This window comes from Mastigoproctus giganteus, chromosome 5 (assembly GCF_048544385.1).
Source record: "Mastigoproctus giganteus isolate SK-2022 chromosome 5, ASM4854438v1, whole genome shotgun sequence".
NCBI lineage: Eukaryota > Metazoa > Arthropoda > Arachnida > Uropygi > Thelyphonidae > Mastigoproctus > Mastigoproctus giganteus.
Genome location: NC_143579.1, coordinates 150,036,376 through 150,052,126, shown reverse-complemented (window position 1 = coordinate 150,052,126; position 15,751 = coordinate 150,036,376). Strand labels below are relative to the sequence as shown.

Here is a 15,751-nt window from a genome sequence, read left to right as displayed (position 1 = left end):
AAATTATGGGGAAGGAGGTTTATACTCAATTATCTCTTTCATTTCTTTTTAGCCAGTTTTCTTTTAGCAAGTGAGTTATTAATTCCTGAAATAAGTGAAATAATCATCTGGATAGCCGTTACACAAGGAGAGAATCACATAGATAGTTTTTCATTTTCATTCATCATTTTTATGAATTTTTTTTGTTTATTGTTATTGCTTATTTTTGGCTGTTACAAGAAAAGCTTGCATCTCCTATCAACTGTATTCAATACAGTGTGAAACACTAAATATTAATTCAGTGAAAGTGGCCTCTTTTAAATATTTTTCAAATTTCACTGGGCATAATTTCTCATTTACTCAAGAATATTAAAAGGATTATAATTTATATGTTTAGTATACTAGAGTTAATACAAATTTTTTTCTTTTCTGAGCTTTAACAAATCATTTAAATGTGATCACCAAAGTTCCCAATTTTTTTTTAGTTTTTTTATTCAGTTTATTAGAGAAATCAAGCTAAGAAAATACAAGAGAGAAATCCTTATACATGAAATTTGTGCAAATATCAATTTTATAGCTTGTTCCTCCTGCACTCAATACCTGAAAAAAAAAAAAAATAAATAAATAAAAAAATAAATGATTATTCTCTTGTTGTGGCTTTAACTAACAGTAATCACATGGTCATTCCAGGAAAGTGCTCATATATAGTGTTAAAAAAGATTCTTCTCAGATGAGCCAATTTTAATTCAACAAAATCAGATGAATCCACATTTCCATATATCATATTTAGTAATCCAAAATATAAAATATTATAATTCCTAAATGATTATCCACTTCTGCTTATAAGGAAAAGTATATAACTAGTTCCCTTAGAGCTGCCTAAGCTTGCTTAATGATATTTATTTATTTTTTTTAAAGACTATGACCTGTTGCTTCTATAGCTACATGTATGGCCAAATTAATACTGTGTGCTGAAACCTTTTGCCTCTAGTCTCTGGAACACCCCACCAATTTTCTGTAAATACCCTTCAATATTTCCCACCATTTGTCCTTCAAAGCAGCAACCAGTTCAGCTCTGTTTTTTGGACAGTCTCTTCTCACATGCACACACATACCCAACAAGCTAATTCATCTCAGAGCTTCTCTATAGAATTGAGGTCAGGGCTCTGGGTTGGCAGGCAACTTTTCGACATTCATATTCTCAAAACATTCCATTCCAATCCAAGCAGAATGACAAGGAGTGCCATCAGACACAGGTATGGATCTTCACTGGTGTGGTCCAACAACAGAGGTAATGCATTATTGTCCAGAACACCTAGATAGAGCCGGCGCCTCCGTAGCCAGGTGGGAAGGAGCAGCAGTGCGTAGCACACGCTTCTTGATTAGACCGGGGTTCGAGCCCGTCACCACCAAATACGGAGGATGCGGAAAGGTCATTCAGGGAATGACCACCGCATATCCCGGAGCAATATGGCCTTAGTTGCTAATGCTCCTAAAAACCAAATAACAACAACAACAACCTAGATAGACATTCATCAGCAAGCATGGCTTTGCCAAACATCATTGCTGAAATGAAGTAGTCCTGCAGGCAGCTTTCTCTGGGTATCCACTAGACCCAGGATTGACCATTAGTGTGGCAGACCATGTACCATGACCTGTCACTCCAGAACATAGCTTTCCACTGGTCTTTAGTCCAAGAACAGCAGGCTTTACACCAAGCTAGGTGGCATCTGGCACTAGTCAGGGTGGTTAGTGGCTTGTGGTAGCCCATATCATGCAGTGTCCTACACAGTGTACTCATGCTGTTATATGCATCTCAATCATCTCACCGAAGGCTTGTGTGTGTGTGCGTGCCATGACAATTGATCTGTGTTCTGAGTGGAGGATTTTTTGTAGGGCTCTCCTATCGCTTTCCATCAACTTTGGAGGGTTTTTTTGAGGTTGTTTCAGGATGGTTTCAACGTCAGTACATTCCTAATTGTAGATCCCATCACTAATTTACCCATCACTAATTTACAACCTAGGGATCTTCAGCACCATTGAAATGTCATGTATAGACTGATTACTCATGTGGCATCCTATTATCATTCAGAATGGAAATTTGGTTGTGGCAGCTTGTTCACAATTGTACTATTGTCTGCCTTTCAGCAGACAATAGTACAATTGTACTATTGTACAATTGCACAATTGTACTATTGTCTGCCTATGAGCATATTTACAGTTATGTTTAACAATGTGGTACTTTGATAGAATACGATGAACTATCAGTGGAGGGGTATCTGGATATTAACAGTAGAGCAGTGTGCATAAAATAAGTAGAAAGAAAAACCCCATTAATTATGATGCAGACAAAATTGTATGGATGGATTTGAAAGTTTTAAATAAAAATGGGATGTGGAATTTAAAATTATAAATGAAGTTTTTTTAATAGGTTGCTAAAACTAGAAGGTAAATAAAGACAGAAAAGTAAATTGGAGGTAATAACAAGTTGGTTAATGTGCACAGTACTTTACATTTCAGGAATGTCAGCAAACAGTAATAATACATGATACATAATATATATATCAATAAAAATCAACGACTTTTATGCATGAACTCAGACACCTTCACATCAGTGTGTGTGAAGCTTGTGTGTAAAAGAAAAAAAAGTGCACATACATACTGTTTTTTTTTGGTATTGTTACAAACTTGTATTAATATAAAATCTTTCTTTTATATATATTTGACTCAGCACAATTTCAAGGAAAATTTTTTTTATTGGAAGCAGCATTTTAAACTTCAAATTGAATAAATATGATATTTAAAAAAAAACAAACAAAAAAAAAAAAACTGCTGCAATTATTAATAAGAAATTTTGGTTTCTGTCCACTTTCAATAACAAAGCTGAAAATTTTTTCCCATAAGCTATGCTTGGAAAATTTACCAACCACAAGTGATTGCAATTTTGTATTGTTATCTGCAATTGTAGCATAAAAGAATAGTGATTCTTTGTTAAATTAATTTTCCATCATTACAAGACTCTGATCAAGCAACGTGTATTTTGTTTGGCAACAAATTAAAATATATACCTGTCTTGTCAAGATTAAAAAAATATCCTTTAGGCTCATATTTTTCAAGAATGGACTGTACAGAACACAACCCATCTGTGGCTTTTTTGTCAACTTATCCACACTTGCTGCAAACGTTTTATGAAACCAAGTTACTCTTGTCCTTAAATCTTTGGAGCCAGCTACTGCTGCATTTGAAGTTGCTAATTTCATGTTATTGAGCTAGATAATCCACCTTTTCTTTCAAAATTGGACCATAAACTGGCAAATTAGATGCATGCATTTGTTGGTACTACTCGAAAAGTTTTGTTTTGTTTCAGGCTCCTCACATTTTGCACCACAAATTTGTTTCGCATTTTTTATACCACTGCTCCAGTGTCATGCACTTCAAGTCTTATTTGGTTATCATAGACAAAGTAGGTAAAAGGATGTTGTATTCTTTTACAATATTCAATTTACTTCATTCCATCCTGTCAGCCTCTTGTATAATTTACAGTCCAGGCTTAATTCTCCCCATTTATACTTTGCTGCCATAACTGCTAAATGAAGTTTAATATAAACATTCTTTGAATTAATTTCAAGCCCCAAGTTTCAAAATGATATTATTCAGATCCCTTTAAAAATGGCATAAACAAATTAACATGAGAACTCTGTATTGAAATTCTCATTTTTACAAAGCATGTATCATTCCCTACGCAAAAACAAGCTTTTCTATGTAAACACATTCATTTATTACAAAATTCAATTAATATGCATTAACAAAGTATATGTTTGTTAGCACCAGATAGCACCAACTTGTTAATTACTTTTAAATCAACAGTTTAAAGCTAGTTTATGGTAGCCATATCACAAATACTCTGTAATAACATCAATTCCAGGTCAATTGCAATTGTTGCACCATGTTCAATTTATTGATGCCATTTTTAAGAGGATCTGAGATAATCATTTATTCAAGCTATCCACTTCCACATCATCAGATGGAAGTTTATTACAGTAATCAACCACCAATGGCTGGCTAACAAAAAACTTCTTCCCATCTATCCTTCAACCATTCTTTCTCAATTTTAATTTATGTCCCCTCATGTGCATAGTTTGAGCAGTAAAGATTTAAATAATATAAAAATTAATATCAATAAAAATTTATTTTCAGAGCAAATAAATGCACAGAATGGCAATTAATTTGTACTGCTAACAGTACAAATTAATTGCCATAAGAAGTCAAAAATATAAACCAACACACTACCCTCCTTTCTTAACAAATTAGTAAAGGCTGCCTTTCTCTGTCCACAAAAATTATTAAAGATCAATAAGCAAAATACAATGAATATCACAAATTAATACAAAAGTACAATACTACTCTGTGGGTTGAAAGATATATTGGCCGCAGTGACGGCATGGCAGTGTTTATGCGCAATTTATAAAAATAAATAAATAAATTTGTTGATTGTGAACTTCATTTAGTAGCCAGCAGACATTTTATAGTGACCTCTGCCATGTTTATGACAGTTGTTGAATGCCAAAAAAAATAAATATACAGATATGAAGCTATCAATAGAGATTTTGAAAGCATTAAGCTAAATAATGTTTAATTTTAATATACTCATATTTGGAGAACTAATTTGTAGTCTACTTGGAGAACAAATTTTTTTTATCAAATTGAAATAGCCCAATTCCAGAAAAAAAAAAAAAAAAAAAAAAAAAAAAAAAAAGGGGAGAGAGAGAGAGAGAGAGAGAGAGATCACAAAGGTGCTAAGTTCATTTAACATTTGCAATGCTATCCTCTCCACTGCCCTTATTACTCCACTGGTAATCCAAAAGTTAAATATCTTAGTATATGCTGACAATCTAAAGGTACACACACCAATAAAGGCAAGCCAAGACCCTCACCAAATCTCAGAAGAGCTAACCTCTCCTCAATATGTATCTACCTGAAACAATTCGGTTTGCGCATCAATCCCGAGAAGTCAGAAATCATGGTCCACTCGTTAAAGAAACAGCCAACAAAAATCTATCCAACCCTCAATCCCTCTTGTCCAACATCACATCGATCTAGGAATCAGATTTGACCCAAAGCTTCTTTTTGGCCAGCATATAGATGTACTCCTCACAAAGCTGCCAGACTGAGATGTATATGTAAGCAACATCTGCACCATGTAACAGACAAATCCACCATGGTGAGATACATTTCAACAATAGTGTATCTGCCACTTCTCTATGCTGCAGAGATTTGGGCATCAACATCTCCCTCTACCATCAAACCAGTTTTCTCATCTGAGTAGTCTGTCCTCGTATAGCACGATAGTTGTGTTCCTAGAAACCCTCGTGCAATGCAAAATCGTGCAATATAAACAACAGGCCCTATGGGAAAAGTGGGGTTAGGTGCCGACCACCCAAGATTGAACACACATTTGGAACCAAAACATTACCAAACACAATAAATAATCGGGTAATTTTAATCGTTATAAAATACGTAATAAAAAATACTTTTATTATAATATAATAAATAATAAAAAATAAATATTTTTTATTATTTATTATATTATAATAAAAGTATTTTTTACGAATAAAATACGTATTTTATTCGTAAAAAATTTATTATATTAAATAAAAGAGTCGTAATAAAATACTTTCGTATTTAATAATACGAAAGTATAAATAATACGTAAGTATAAATTATACGTAAGTATAATATGTAAGTCGTAATAAAATGCTTACGTATTTTATTACGACTATTACATAATAAAATATTGCTAATGCTTTTGCTTCTATCGTAAGCAAACTTGGTTTTTTGTTTGATTTTCTATCCAAACAGATGACAGCCGTTCCATCTCTTCCAATTCTTTGTTTCTTAATCTAATGGATTTTAATTACACTTTGAGTTGTTCTCGCTATGAAAGTTGTTTTTATTTTCTCCGCATTCTTTGTAATTCTCGGCGTTGCCTCATTTAGGTCTGTAGCACGTGCAATATCACATGGTCTTTCATTTCGCTCAAAGCGTTTCACAATTTCATATTTTTTTCTCTATCGACAGAGGCGGATTGGCCATAAGCCTTACCCAGGAAATCCCGGTGGGCCGGAGGCCGGTGTGATTTTGGCCAGAAACCGTAGTATGAGGCCATTATAAATTTTCCCAGGTAAGAATTTTTGATCCAGTCCGCCTCTGTTTATCGATATTGCTTTTTTTTTCTCTCTCTCTGAATCTGCAGGTCTTTGCCATTTCCTTTTCACACCTTTTAAGTATTTTATTAATTTTTAGGGAATAAAGCGCAATTACAAAACGAGGAGGCATGCTTAATACACATAAACAAAGCTGCGCATATAGCAACTGAATAAACAACACCGTAAAGGCCGAGATACACTATTAACACCCCACATTTTACTAAAGCACATTTCTGGGGGTTACTACCATAAAACAATAAAAACAATTTCCAGTTTCGTTTCTGCTAGTGGAATCTGTTATAAACTGGTAGTAAACTCCATCTAATTGCATTTGCGATTATATCGATTGCTGGAATTATGTTGATTTTTTACGTTATTATGGTGAAATGTGTTTCCCCTTCACTGATATAAAACACAAATACATTTTCAGAATCTTCTTCATTCCTATCGTGTTGCGTTCGGTTGGAGTGATTCCGCGTTCGACTGCCATTTCTTGTAAACACAAAGGCGAATCGTGCATAAGCGAATTCGGTTCGTGTTATATAAGATAACGTTCCCCTTTTTATAAATCGTGTATGATCGAATTTGTGTAATGTAAACACGTGTTATACGAGGACCGACTGTACTGGCTTCTCAAGTGGGCGAGCCACAAACTTAGCTTGCCTCTCCACCTCCGAACCACCAATATGGCCAATGCACTTAACATCACAAGGCTCATGTCATTCATTAATGAAAGGAGGCTCGTCACAACAGTCACACTCATCTCCCCCCCCACCTTCTGGGAAAACTGTGCATGGAGAATCCCAGCGGCACGTCTACGAGCAATCCCCAGTTATGTCCTCTGCAAAGATGCCTTCATCTGTCAGACCGGTTTCTTCCCCAGCAGATGCTATCTCGAGTCCTGGATTTAGATGTCGAATTCAACAAGTTCTGTCAAGATCGACAATATAGGAAAGGAAAACTCAGTGGAGTGACCAAGACTACTACTATATTATAATTTAAGTCTTGAGCAATGTATATTCTTAACCAAAACAACTATGTACAGGTAGTTCTTGATTTTACGAGTTAATTCGCTCATAAGGCGGGAATTTATTTCCGATAGATATAAGGTTAAAATAGGGGTTACTTATCAACAATGAAATTAGTTAGCTAATTAGTTTCTTTAAACAATGATTGATTTATCGAAAGAAATGAAAACGTAGCCTGTAAAATCAAGCAAATTATAATAACAGAGAAATTATTTATGACTTACAAATGTTAAAGAATGTTTATTCTTCATTATCATCGACTGAATGCACACTCGTTGATCACTCATTATTGGCTTGGAACTCGCTGGTTTGTTGCAAAAGGAGTTGTCTTCTTCAGAAATGCTTCAAGAGGTTTCCAAGATAATCTTCTTTTTTAATTATAAATTTCATGATTGCATGCATAAGCATTTTTTAACGGTACACACACAAATTGCAGCTAACACGATTTGCATGGAGTAACAAGTTTACGAAGCTTAAAATAAAAGGAATGAAGAGAAGATTCTAAAAATTTATTTGTTTTTTATATGATTGAAGATTTCAGTAAGGGGAAATACATTTCACCATAATAATAACGTAAAAAACCACACAATTCCAGCTATTGGTATTTTCGCAAATGCAAGAAGACTGACTCTACTGCTTGTTTATAATTGCTTCCAGTAACAGAAAAGCACAATAAACCGGAAAGTGCAATTTGTTTTTATTGTTTTATAGTCGTGACTTCCAGAAATTGTGTTAGAAAAATATCACAAAGCCATTCAAAATTGGTTCTTATAACGGAACATATGATAACGAAGTGTAGTGCATTTTTAATGATTTGAATTAGTAACTAATACAATTTACAAACCACACTCACAACCTTTTATATGGCCTTAACGTCACGCTTGTAACCTTAAACATGACATTTTAGAGAGATAAATAGCTTAGTTATACAGTGAAAATTTCAACTTCTGAGATCTTGAAATGAATTACCAAAAAAACAATGTGTTATTGGGTTTGCATTACGATATTTTAACGATACAATGGTGTCTCTGGAACTGGAGGGAAAAAAAAAAAAAAAAAAAAAAAACCTCTCGTAAACCCAGGAACTCGTAAAGCGAGAACTGCCTATACATATTTATGCACTTCAATGTATATCCTTATAGTATGTATTTTGAAACAAATGGTTGTACTCTCACTTAATGTTATATATATGTAGTATACCCAAGTCATTTCTCCATTTTCCTGTACTTTATTTCATTATTGCCTCAAAAGCCAATGTATTTTGGCTTTTGAGGCAATAATGTCTCTGTAGTACATTGTTAACCCCTGGCCACTGTGCCGTGATGGGTTGTTGCAACTACTATTATGTAAATTTTAATTCTAAGCATTGCAATAAAGATTCTTCTTCTTCATTATAAAATTGCAATGCAAGAATATTTGCTGATGCTATCGAGGCAGTATTAGGTGGGTTAATGTTCTATTGTAATGAGCAGCAGCCTAGAGAGCAAGTTGCTGGGGATTTAAAGAGTGGCTGGGAATCATCACGGAACAAGTAAATACATGGGCTGTGTTGGGGTAAGTAAGAGTAAGAACAAGTGCATGTATACTTGCATGTACCCTAATGCTAGAAGTATAGTAAATAAACTTGACAAATTTGAAGTGCTGGTCAAGCGATAAAAAATGTGGATATTGTTGGGATATCACAGACATGGTGTCATGCAGATATAATGAATGCAGAATTTGAGGAGTACAATGTGTACAGAAAGGACAGACAGGGTAGGAAGGGAGGAGGGATTATGCTGTTCATTAAGAAACACAAAATCTAAGTGCATCCAGTTAACATGGGTGGACAGTGCAATGTTGAGTTTGTTTGGGGTGACATAAACATTGGGAAAAGGAAAATAAGAGTAGGAGTATGTTATAGACCTAATAACGATGATGAATACAATGAACAGTTCTGCAGAGAAATAGAATGGGCCGTCTTATAATGGGGGAATTTTAACTTCCCTGATACTGACTGGAACTTGTGGATTGGTCACTCACACACTAGCAAGACTTTTGTGGATTTATTTGGAGGATTGTTTTCTACAGCAACGTGTTCAAGGGGCAACCAGAGGGAGCAATACCCTTGATGTGATTATCAGCAGTGATGATGCAAGCATTAGGAATTTGCGGATAAAGGAACCACTACGTGACGGTTATGACAGCATACTGATGTGAGATTTAGTTAAAGATGTAACTACGATCAAGGGTAAAGGGAAGGGTTTTTGTTTTCGTAAAGGTGACTACAGAGGACTCAGACAGTTTTTAAATTCTATAGAGTGGGATCAACTGATGATGTTACAAACAGTAAATTCTAAATGGGAAGCCTTCAGGGACTTAATCTAGGAGGCTACTAGGCTTTTCATACCAAATAAGAAATACTGTTCAAGGTTCAGGCCTAAATAGATGTCGTATGAATTAAGAGGCTCATGGCAGAGAAGAAAAATGCATGGGATGCATATAAATTATCAGGCAACACAGAAGCCTATGACAGATATAACCTAGTCTGTAATCAAGTGACAAAGGAGGTTAGGCAGGCGAAAGCAGATTACGAGAAACCTTGGGCAAAGTATGCAAAGAAAAACCGCAAAGAGTTTTTTCCTTACATAAACTCTAGAATGAAGGGGATGAATCAGATTGGTCGATTTAACATAGATGGTTCGACTATTGAAGATCCTACTCAGGTAGCAGATAAACTGAATGAGTATTTTGCATCTACATTCACACGAGGAGTTATTCAAGTAGGGGAATGTCAGAAGTTTATCCAACTCTAACAGGGAGCTAAGTGATTTTGTGATAATTGAGAGCAAGGTGGAGGAGAAATTGTCAAAAAAAAAACATAAAAAAGGAACCCGGGGTGGAAGGGATCTATCCAGTTATATTAAAGGAAGCAGCAAAGGAAGTAAGCAAACACTTAGCCATAATTATGAGAGCTTCTTTGAACTCAGGGGAGGTACCCATGGACTGGAGATGTGGAAATGTGACCCCAATCCACAGAGGAGGATGAAAGGTTGACACAAGTAATTATAGACCTGTTAGTTTGACTTCTGTTCCAGGGAAAATAATGGAGTCACTGGTTAAACTTTTGGATCACCAGTAAAGCAATAAGGGCAGTGGAGAGGATAGCACCCCAAATGTTAAATGAACTTAGCACCTTTGTGATCTCTCTCTCTCTCTCTCTCTCTCTCTCTCTCTCTCCCCCCCCCCACCCACCCAAGTGGAAATGGCCAAGGTTAATTTTTGGTGTCAGCAACAATGGTGATATTTCCTGGTGGGAAAGAGAATACTCTTTATAGCTTGTTTTCACTCCATAGCTACATTATTAGTATTGTACAGTCTCAGATAAAGAGTTTCATCATACCTACCCCACCCTAGACATTTTTAAGATTCCCTTTTTTTTTTTTTTTTTTATTCTGGAATTGGGCTATTTCAATTTTATAAAAAAAAATTTGTTCTCCAAATATGAGTATATTAAAATTAAACATTATTTAACTTAATGCTTTCAAAATCTCTATTGATAGCTTCATATCGGTATATTTATTTTTTTGGCATCCAACAACTGTCATAAACATGGCAGAGGTCACTATAAAATGTCTGCTGGCTAGTGCGTTGGTTTATATTTTTGACTTCTAATGGATGCTAAAAATAATTTTGATATCATATAATTGGATTTCAGGAGCTTTTGATACTGTTGCACATTACCATAGGCATTTGATGCACGAAAGCAAGCTTATCCAGCATCAGCCAAAAAAAAAAAAAAAAAAAACCACTTCCACTTCACCCCTCTGTTTGTTCGAAATACCTGTCCAGCTGAGCCTTAAACTTATTTAGGCTATCAGCTCCCACGACAAGGGATGGAAGTCTGTTCCACCAACCAACCACCCGATGGCTAATGGCAAATTTCCGCACATCTATCCTACATCTGTCTTTCCTCAATTTGAATTTATGCCCTCTCAGGCGATTATTCTGAGCAAGAGGAAGAATCCCATCAGCATTGAGCATGCTCAAACCATTCAAGGCTTTATACATGTCTATCAGATCACCTTGCTGGTGCCTAGTCTCCAGACACTGTAATTTGCAAAATTTAAGCCTTTCTTCATAAGAGCACCCCATTGTTCCATTCACTAATCTTGTTGCCCTTCTCTGTATTCGTTCAAGCAGCTCTACATCCTTCATGAAATGAGGCCTCCAGACCTGTATACAGTACTCTAGGTGTGGCCTGACCATTGCCTTATACAATGGAATACAGTAATCACCTCCTTATCCCTGCTAGAAAAATTCCTATAAATCATTGACAATACACCATGAGCTACTCTTGCAGCCCGTCTGTACTGCTCAGAGAACTTCATATCTGCCTGCACAACCACCCCCAGGTCCCTTTCATTCTCTACCACTGTCAGTGTAGTACCACAGAGTTGATACGTTGCTCTGGGGTTGCTGTTTCTCATATGTAGTACTTTACATTTGTCAATGTTAAACTTCATTTGCGATCTCTCAGCCCATTTGCTCATCCTTTCCAGATCCTGTTGCAGCAGCATAGTGTCAGTAGTGTCCTTGACAACCCTGCCAACCTTCGTATCATCTGCAAACTTCGACATTAAGCTTGATATACCATCATCAATTTCATTTATAAATACAGAAACCAATAATGGACCCAACATTGAACCCTGAGGCACTCCACTAATAACATTAGTCCATGATGAGCAGTGTCCATTGATTACCATTCTCTGTCTTCTCCCCCTCAACTACCCCTTTATCCATAGCAGCAATTTGCCTCCACTGCCACACTGCTCTAATTTGTGCAGCAGTCTTCCATGTGCAACAGTATCAAAAGCCTTTCTAAGCTCCAAGTATATAATATCAAAGTTATTCCCTGCATCCAGTTCTTTTTTGACTGCATCATAATATCCAATCAAATTGGTCAGGCAAGACTTCCCTTTAACAAAACCATGCTGTGTCTGAGCTATAACTGAAGTCTTATCTAGATGATCCTGCAGTGCTTCTTTAACCAGTGCCTCCATTAATTTTCCTGGTACAGAAGTTAAACTCACAGGTCTATAATTACTTGTGTCAGCCTTTGATCCTCCTTTGTGAATTGGGGTCACATTTGCACATCTCCAGTCTGTGGGTACCTCCCCTGAGTCCAAGGAAGCTCCCATAATTATGGCTAAGGGCTTGCTTACTTCCTTTGTTGCCTCCTTTAATATAACTGGATAGATCCCATCCACCCCAGGTGCCTTTTTTATGTTTATCTTCAACAATTTCTCCTCCACTTTACTCTCAGTTATTACAAGATTCTCTAGCTTACTGCCAGAGTGGAATATACCCCTGGCATTCCCCTTGCTGAATAACTCCTCATGTGTGAATATCAATGCAAAATATTCATTTGGTTTGTTAGCTACCTGAGCAGGATCATCAACTGTTGACCCATTGATATCAAGTCGACCAATCTGATTGATCCCCATCCTTCTGGAGTTTACATAAGTAAAGAACTCTTTGCTGTTTTTCTTTGCATCCCTTGCCAAAGATTTCTCGTAATCTGCCTTCGCTTGCCTAACCTCCTTTGTAACTTGGTTACAGATCAACTTGTATCTATCATAGGCTTCTGTGTCACGTGTTAATTTGTACGTATCCCATGCATTTTTCTTAGCATTAGCATTAGTAGAGGCATTTGATGCAAGAAAGCAAGCTTATGCAGCATCAGCCAAAAAAAACCCCACTTCCACTTCACCCCTCTGTTTGTTCAAAATAGCTGTCCAGCTGAGCCTTAAACTTATTTAGGCTATCAACCTCCACCACAAGGGATGGAAGTCTGTTCCACCAACCAACCACCCGCTGGCTAAAGGCAAATTTCCGCACGTCTATCCTACATCTGTCTTTCCTCAATTTGAATTTATGCCCTCTCAGGTGATTTTTCTGAGCTAGAGGAAGAATCCCATCAGCATTGAGCATGCTTAAACCATTCAAGGCTTTATACACCCCTATCAGATCACCTCGCTGGTGCCTAGTCTCCAGACACTGTAATTTGCAAAACTTAAGCCTTTCTTCGTAAGAGCACCCCTTTGTTCCATTCACCAATCTTGTTGCCCTTCTCTGTACTCGTTCCAGCAGCTCTACATCCTTCTTGAAATGAGGCCTCCAGACCTGTATACAGTAATCACCTCCTTATCCCTGCTGGAAAAATTCCTGTATATCATTGACAATACTCCATGAGCTACTCTTGCAGCCCGTCTGCACTGCTCAGAGAACTTCATATCTGCCTGCACAACCACCCCCAAGTCCCTTTCATTCTCTACCACTGTCAGTGTAGTACCACAGAGTTGATACGTTGCTCTGGGGTTGCTGTTTCCCATGTGTAGTACTTTTCATTTGTCAATGTTAAACTTCATCTGCCACCTCTCAGCCCATCTGCTCAACCTTTCCAGATCCTGTTGCAGCAGCATAGTGTCAGTAGTGTCCTTGACAACCCTGCCAACCTTTGTATCGTCTGCAAACTTGGACATTAAGCTTGATATACCATCATCAATATCATTTATAAATACAGAAAACAATAATGGACCCAACACTGAGCCCTGAGGGACTCCACTAATAACTTTAGTCCACGATGAGCAGTGTCCATTGATTACCACTCTCTGTCTTCTCCCTCTCAACCACCCCTTTATCCATAGCAGCAATTTGCCTCCAATGTCACACTGCTCCAATTTGTGTAGCAGTCTTCCATGTGCAACAGTATCAAAAGCCTTTCTAAGATCCAAGTATATAATATCAAAGTTATTCCCTGCATCCAGTTCTTTTGTGACTGCATCATAGTATCCAATCAAGTTGGTCAGGCAAGACTTCCGCTTAACAAAACCATGCTGTGTCTGAGCTATAACTGAAGTCTCGTCTAAATGATCCTGCAGTGCTTCTTTAACCAGTGCCTCCATTAATTTTCCTGGAACAGAAGTTAAGCTCACAGGTCTATAATTACTTGTGTCAGCCTTTGATCCTCCTTTGTGAATTGGGGTCACATTTGCACATTTCCAGTCTATGGGTACCTCCCCTGAGTCCAAGGAAGCTCTCATAATTATGGCTAAGGGTTTGCTTACTTCCTTTGCTGCCTCCTTTAATATAACTGGATAGATCCCATCTGCCCCGGGTGCCTTTCTTGTGTTTATCTTCAACAGTTTCTCCCCCACTTTACTCCCAGTTATTTCAAGATTCTGTAGCTTACTGCTAGAGTTGAATACACCTCTGGCATTCCCCTTGCTGAATAACTCCTCATGTGTGAATGTCGATACAAAATATTCATTTAGTTTGTTAGCTACCTGAGCAGGATCATCAACAGTTGACCCATCAATATCAAGTGGACCAATCTGATTCATCCCCTTCCTTCTAGAGTTTACATAAGTAAAGAACTCTTTGCTGTTTTTCTTTGCATCCCTTGCCAAGGATTTCTCGTAATCTGCCTTCGCCTGCCTAACCTCCTTTGTAACTTGGTTGCACATCAACTTGTATCTATCATAGGCTTCTGTGTCATGTGTTAATTTGTAAGTATCCCATGCAATTTTCTTCTCTGCCATATGCCTCATTAGTTCATCTGACATCCATTTTGGCCTAAACCTTGAACAATATTTCTTAGTTGGTATGTAAAGCCTAGTAGCTTCCAAGATAAGTTCTTTGAATGCCTCCCATTTTGAATTTGCTGTTGGTAACATCATCAGTTGGTCCCACTGTATAGAATTTAAATACTCTCTCAGTCCATCGTAGTCGCCTTTACGGAAGCAATAACCCTTCCCTTTACCCCTAATGGTAGTTACCTCTTTGAGTAAATCCCACTTCAGCACACTGTGATCACTGCCACCTAGTGGTTCATTTATTTGCAGATTCTTAATGCATGAAGAATCAAATCAAGAGTATTACTCCCTCTAGTTGCCTCCCGAACATGCTGATGTAGAAAACAATCATCCAATAAATCCACAAAAGCCCTGCTAGTGCGTGAGTAACCAGCCCCCAAATTCCAGTCAATATCTGGGAAATTAAAATCTCCCATTATAAGACTCTCTGATTTACTGGCCCACTCTATTTCCCTGTACAGTTCCTTATTAAACTCATCAGAGTCATTAGGCCTATAGCACACTCCTACTCTGAATTTTGATCTCCCAATGCTTATGTCACCCCAAACTGACTCAACACCGCACTGTCCGGCGATGTCGACTGGCTTCACTTCCTTGGTTTTTATGTGTTTCTTAACTAATAGCATAACACCTCCCCCCTTCCTATCCTGTCTATCCTTTCTGTAGACGTTGTACTCCCCAAATTCCAGTTCTGCATCCCTTATATCTGTGTGACACCACGTCTCTGATATCCCAACAATATCTGCCTTTGATGTTTTGAGCAATACCTCAAATTCATCAAATTTATTTACTAAACTCCTAGCATTGGTGTACACGCAAGTATACCTGCACCTGTTTCTATTCTTAGCTACCCTAACACAACCCATGTGTTTACTTGTACCGCAATGGCTCCCAGCAGTCT

The 15,751-nt window shown here is 37.2% G+C and overlaps 1 protein-coding gene across 1 annotated transcript in view; it reads right to left on the bottom strand.

Annotated features, from left to right (window-relative positions):
* Nucleotides 1-474: 474 nt before the first annotated feature.
* thoc6 (THO complex subunit 6) overlaps nucleotides 475-15,751 on the bottom strand; it is a 247,387-nt gene continuing 232,110 nt past the window's right edge. The window contains exon 13 of the mRNA XM_090374235.1: nucleotides 475-579. Within this exon, the coding sequence (XP_090230361.1) occupies nucleotides 496-579 (84 nt within the window). The 3' untranslated portion in view covers nucleotides 475-495. The remainder of the gene's footprint in view (nucleotides 580-15,751) is intronic.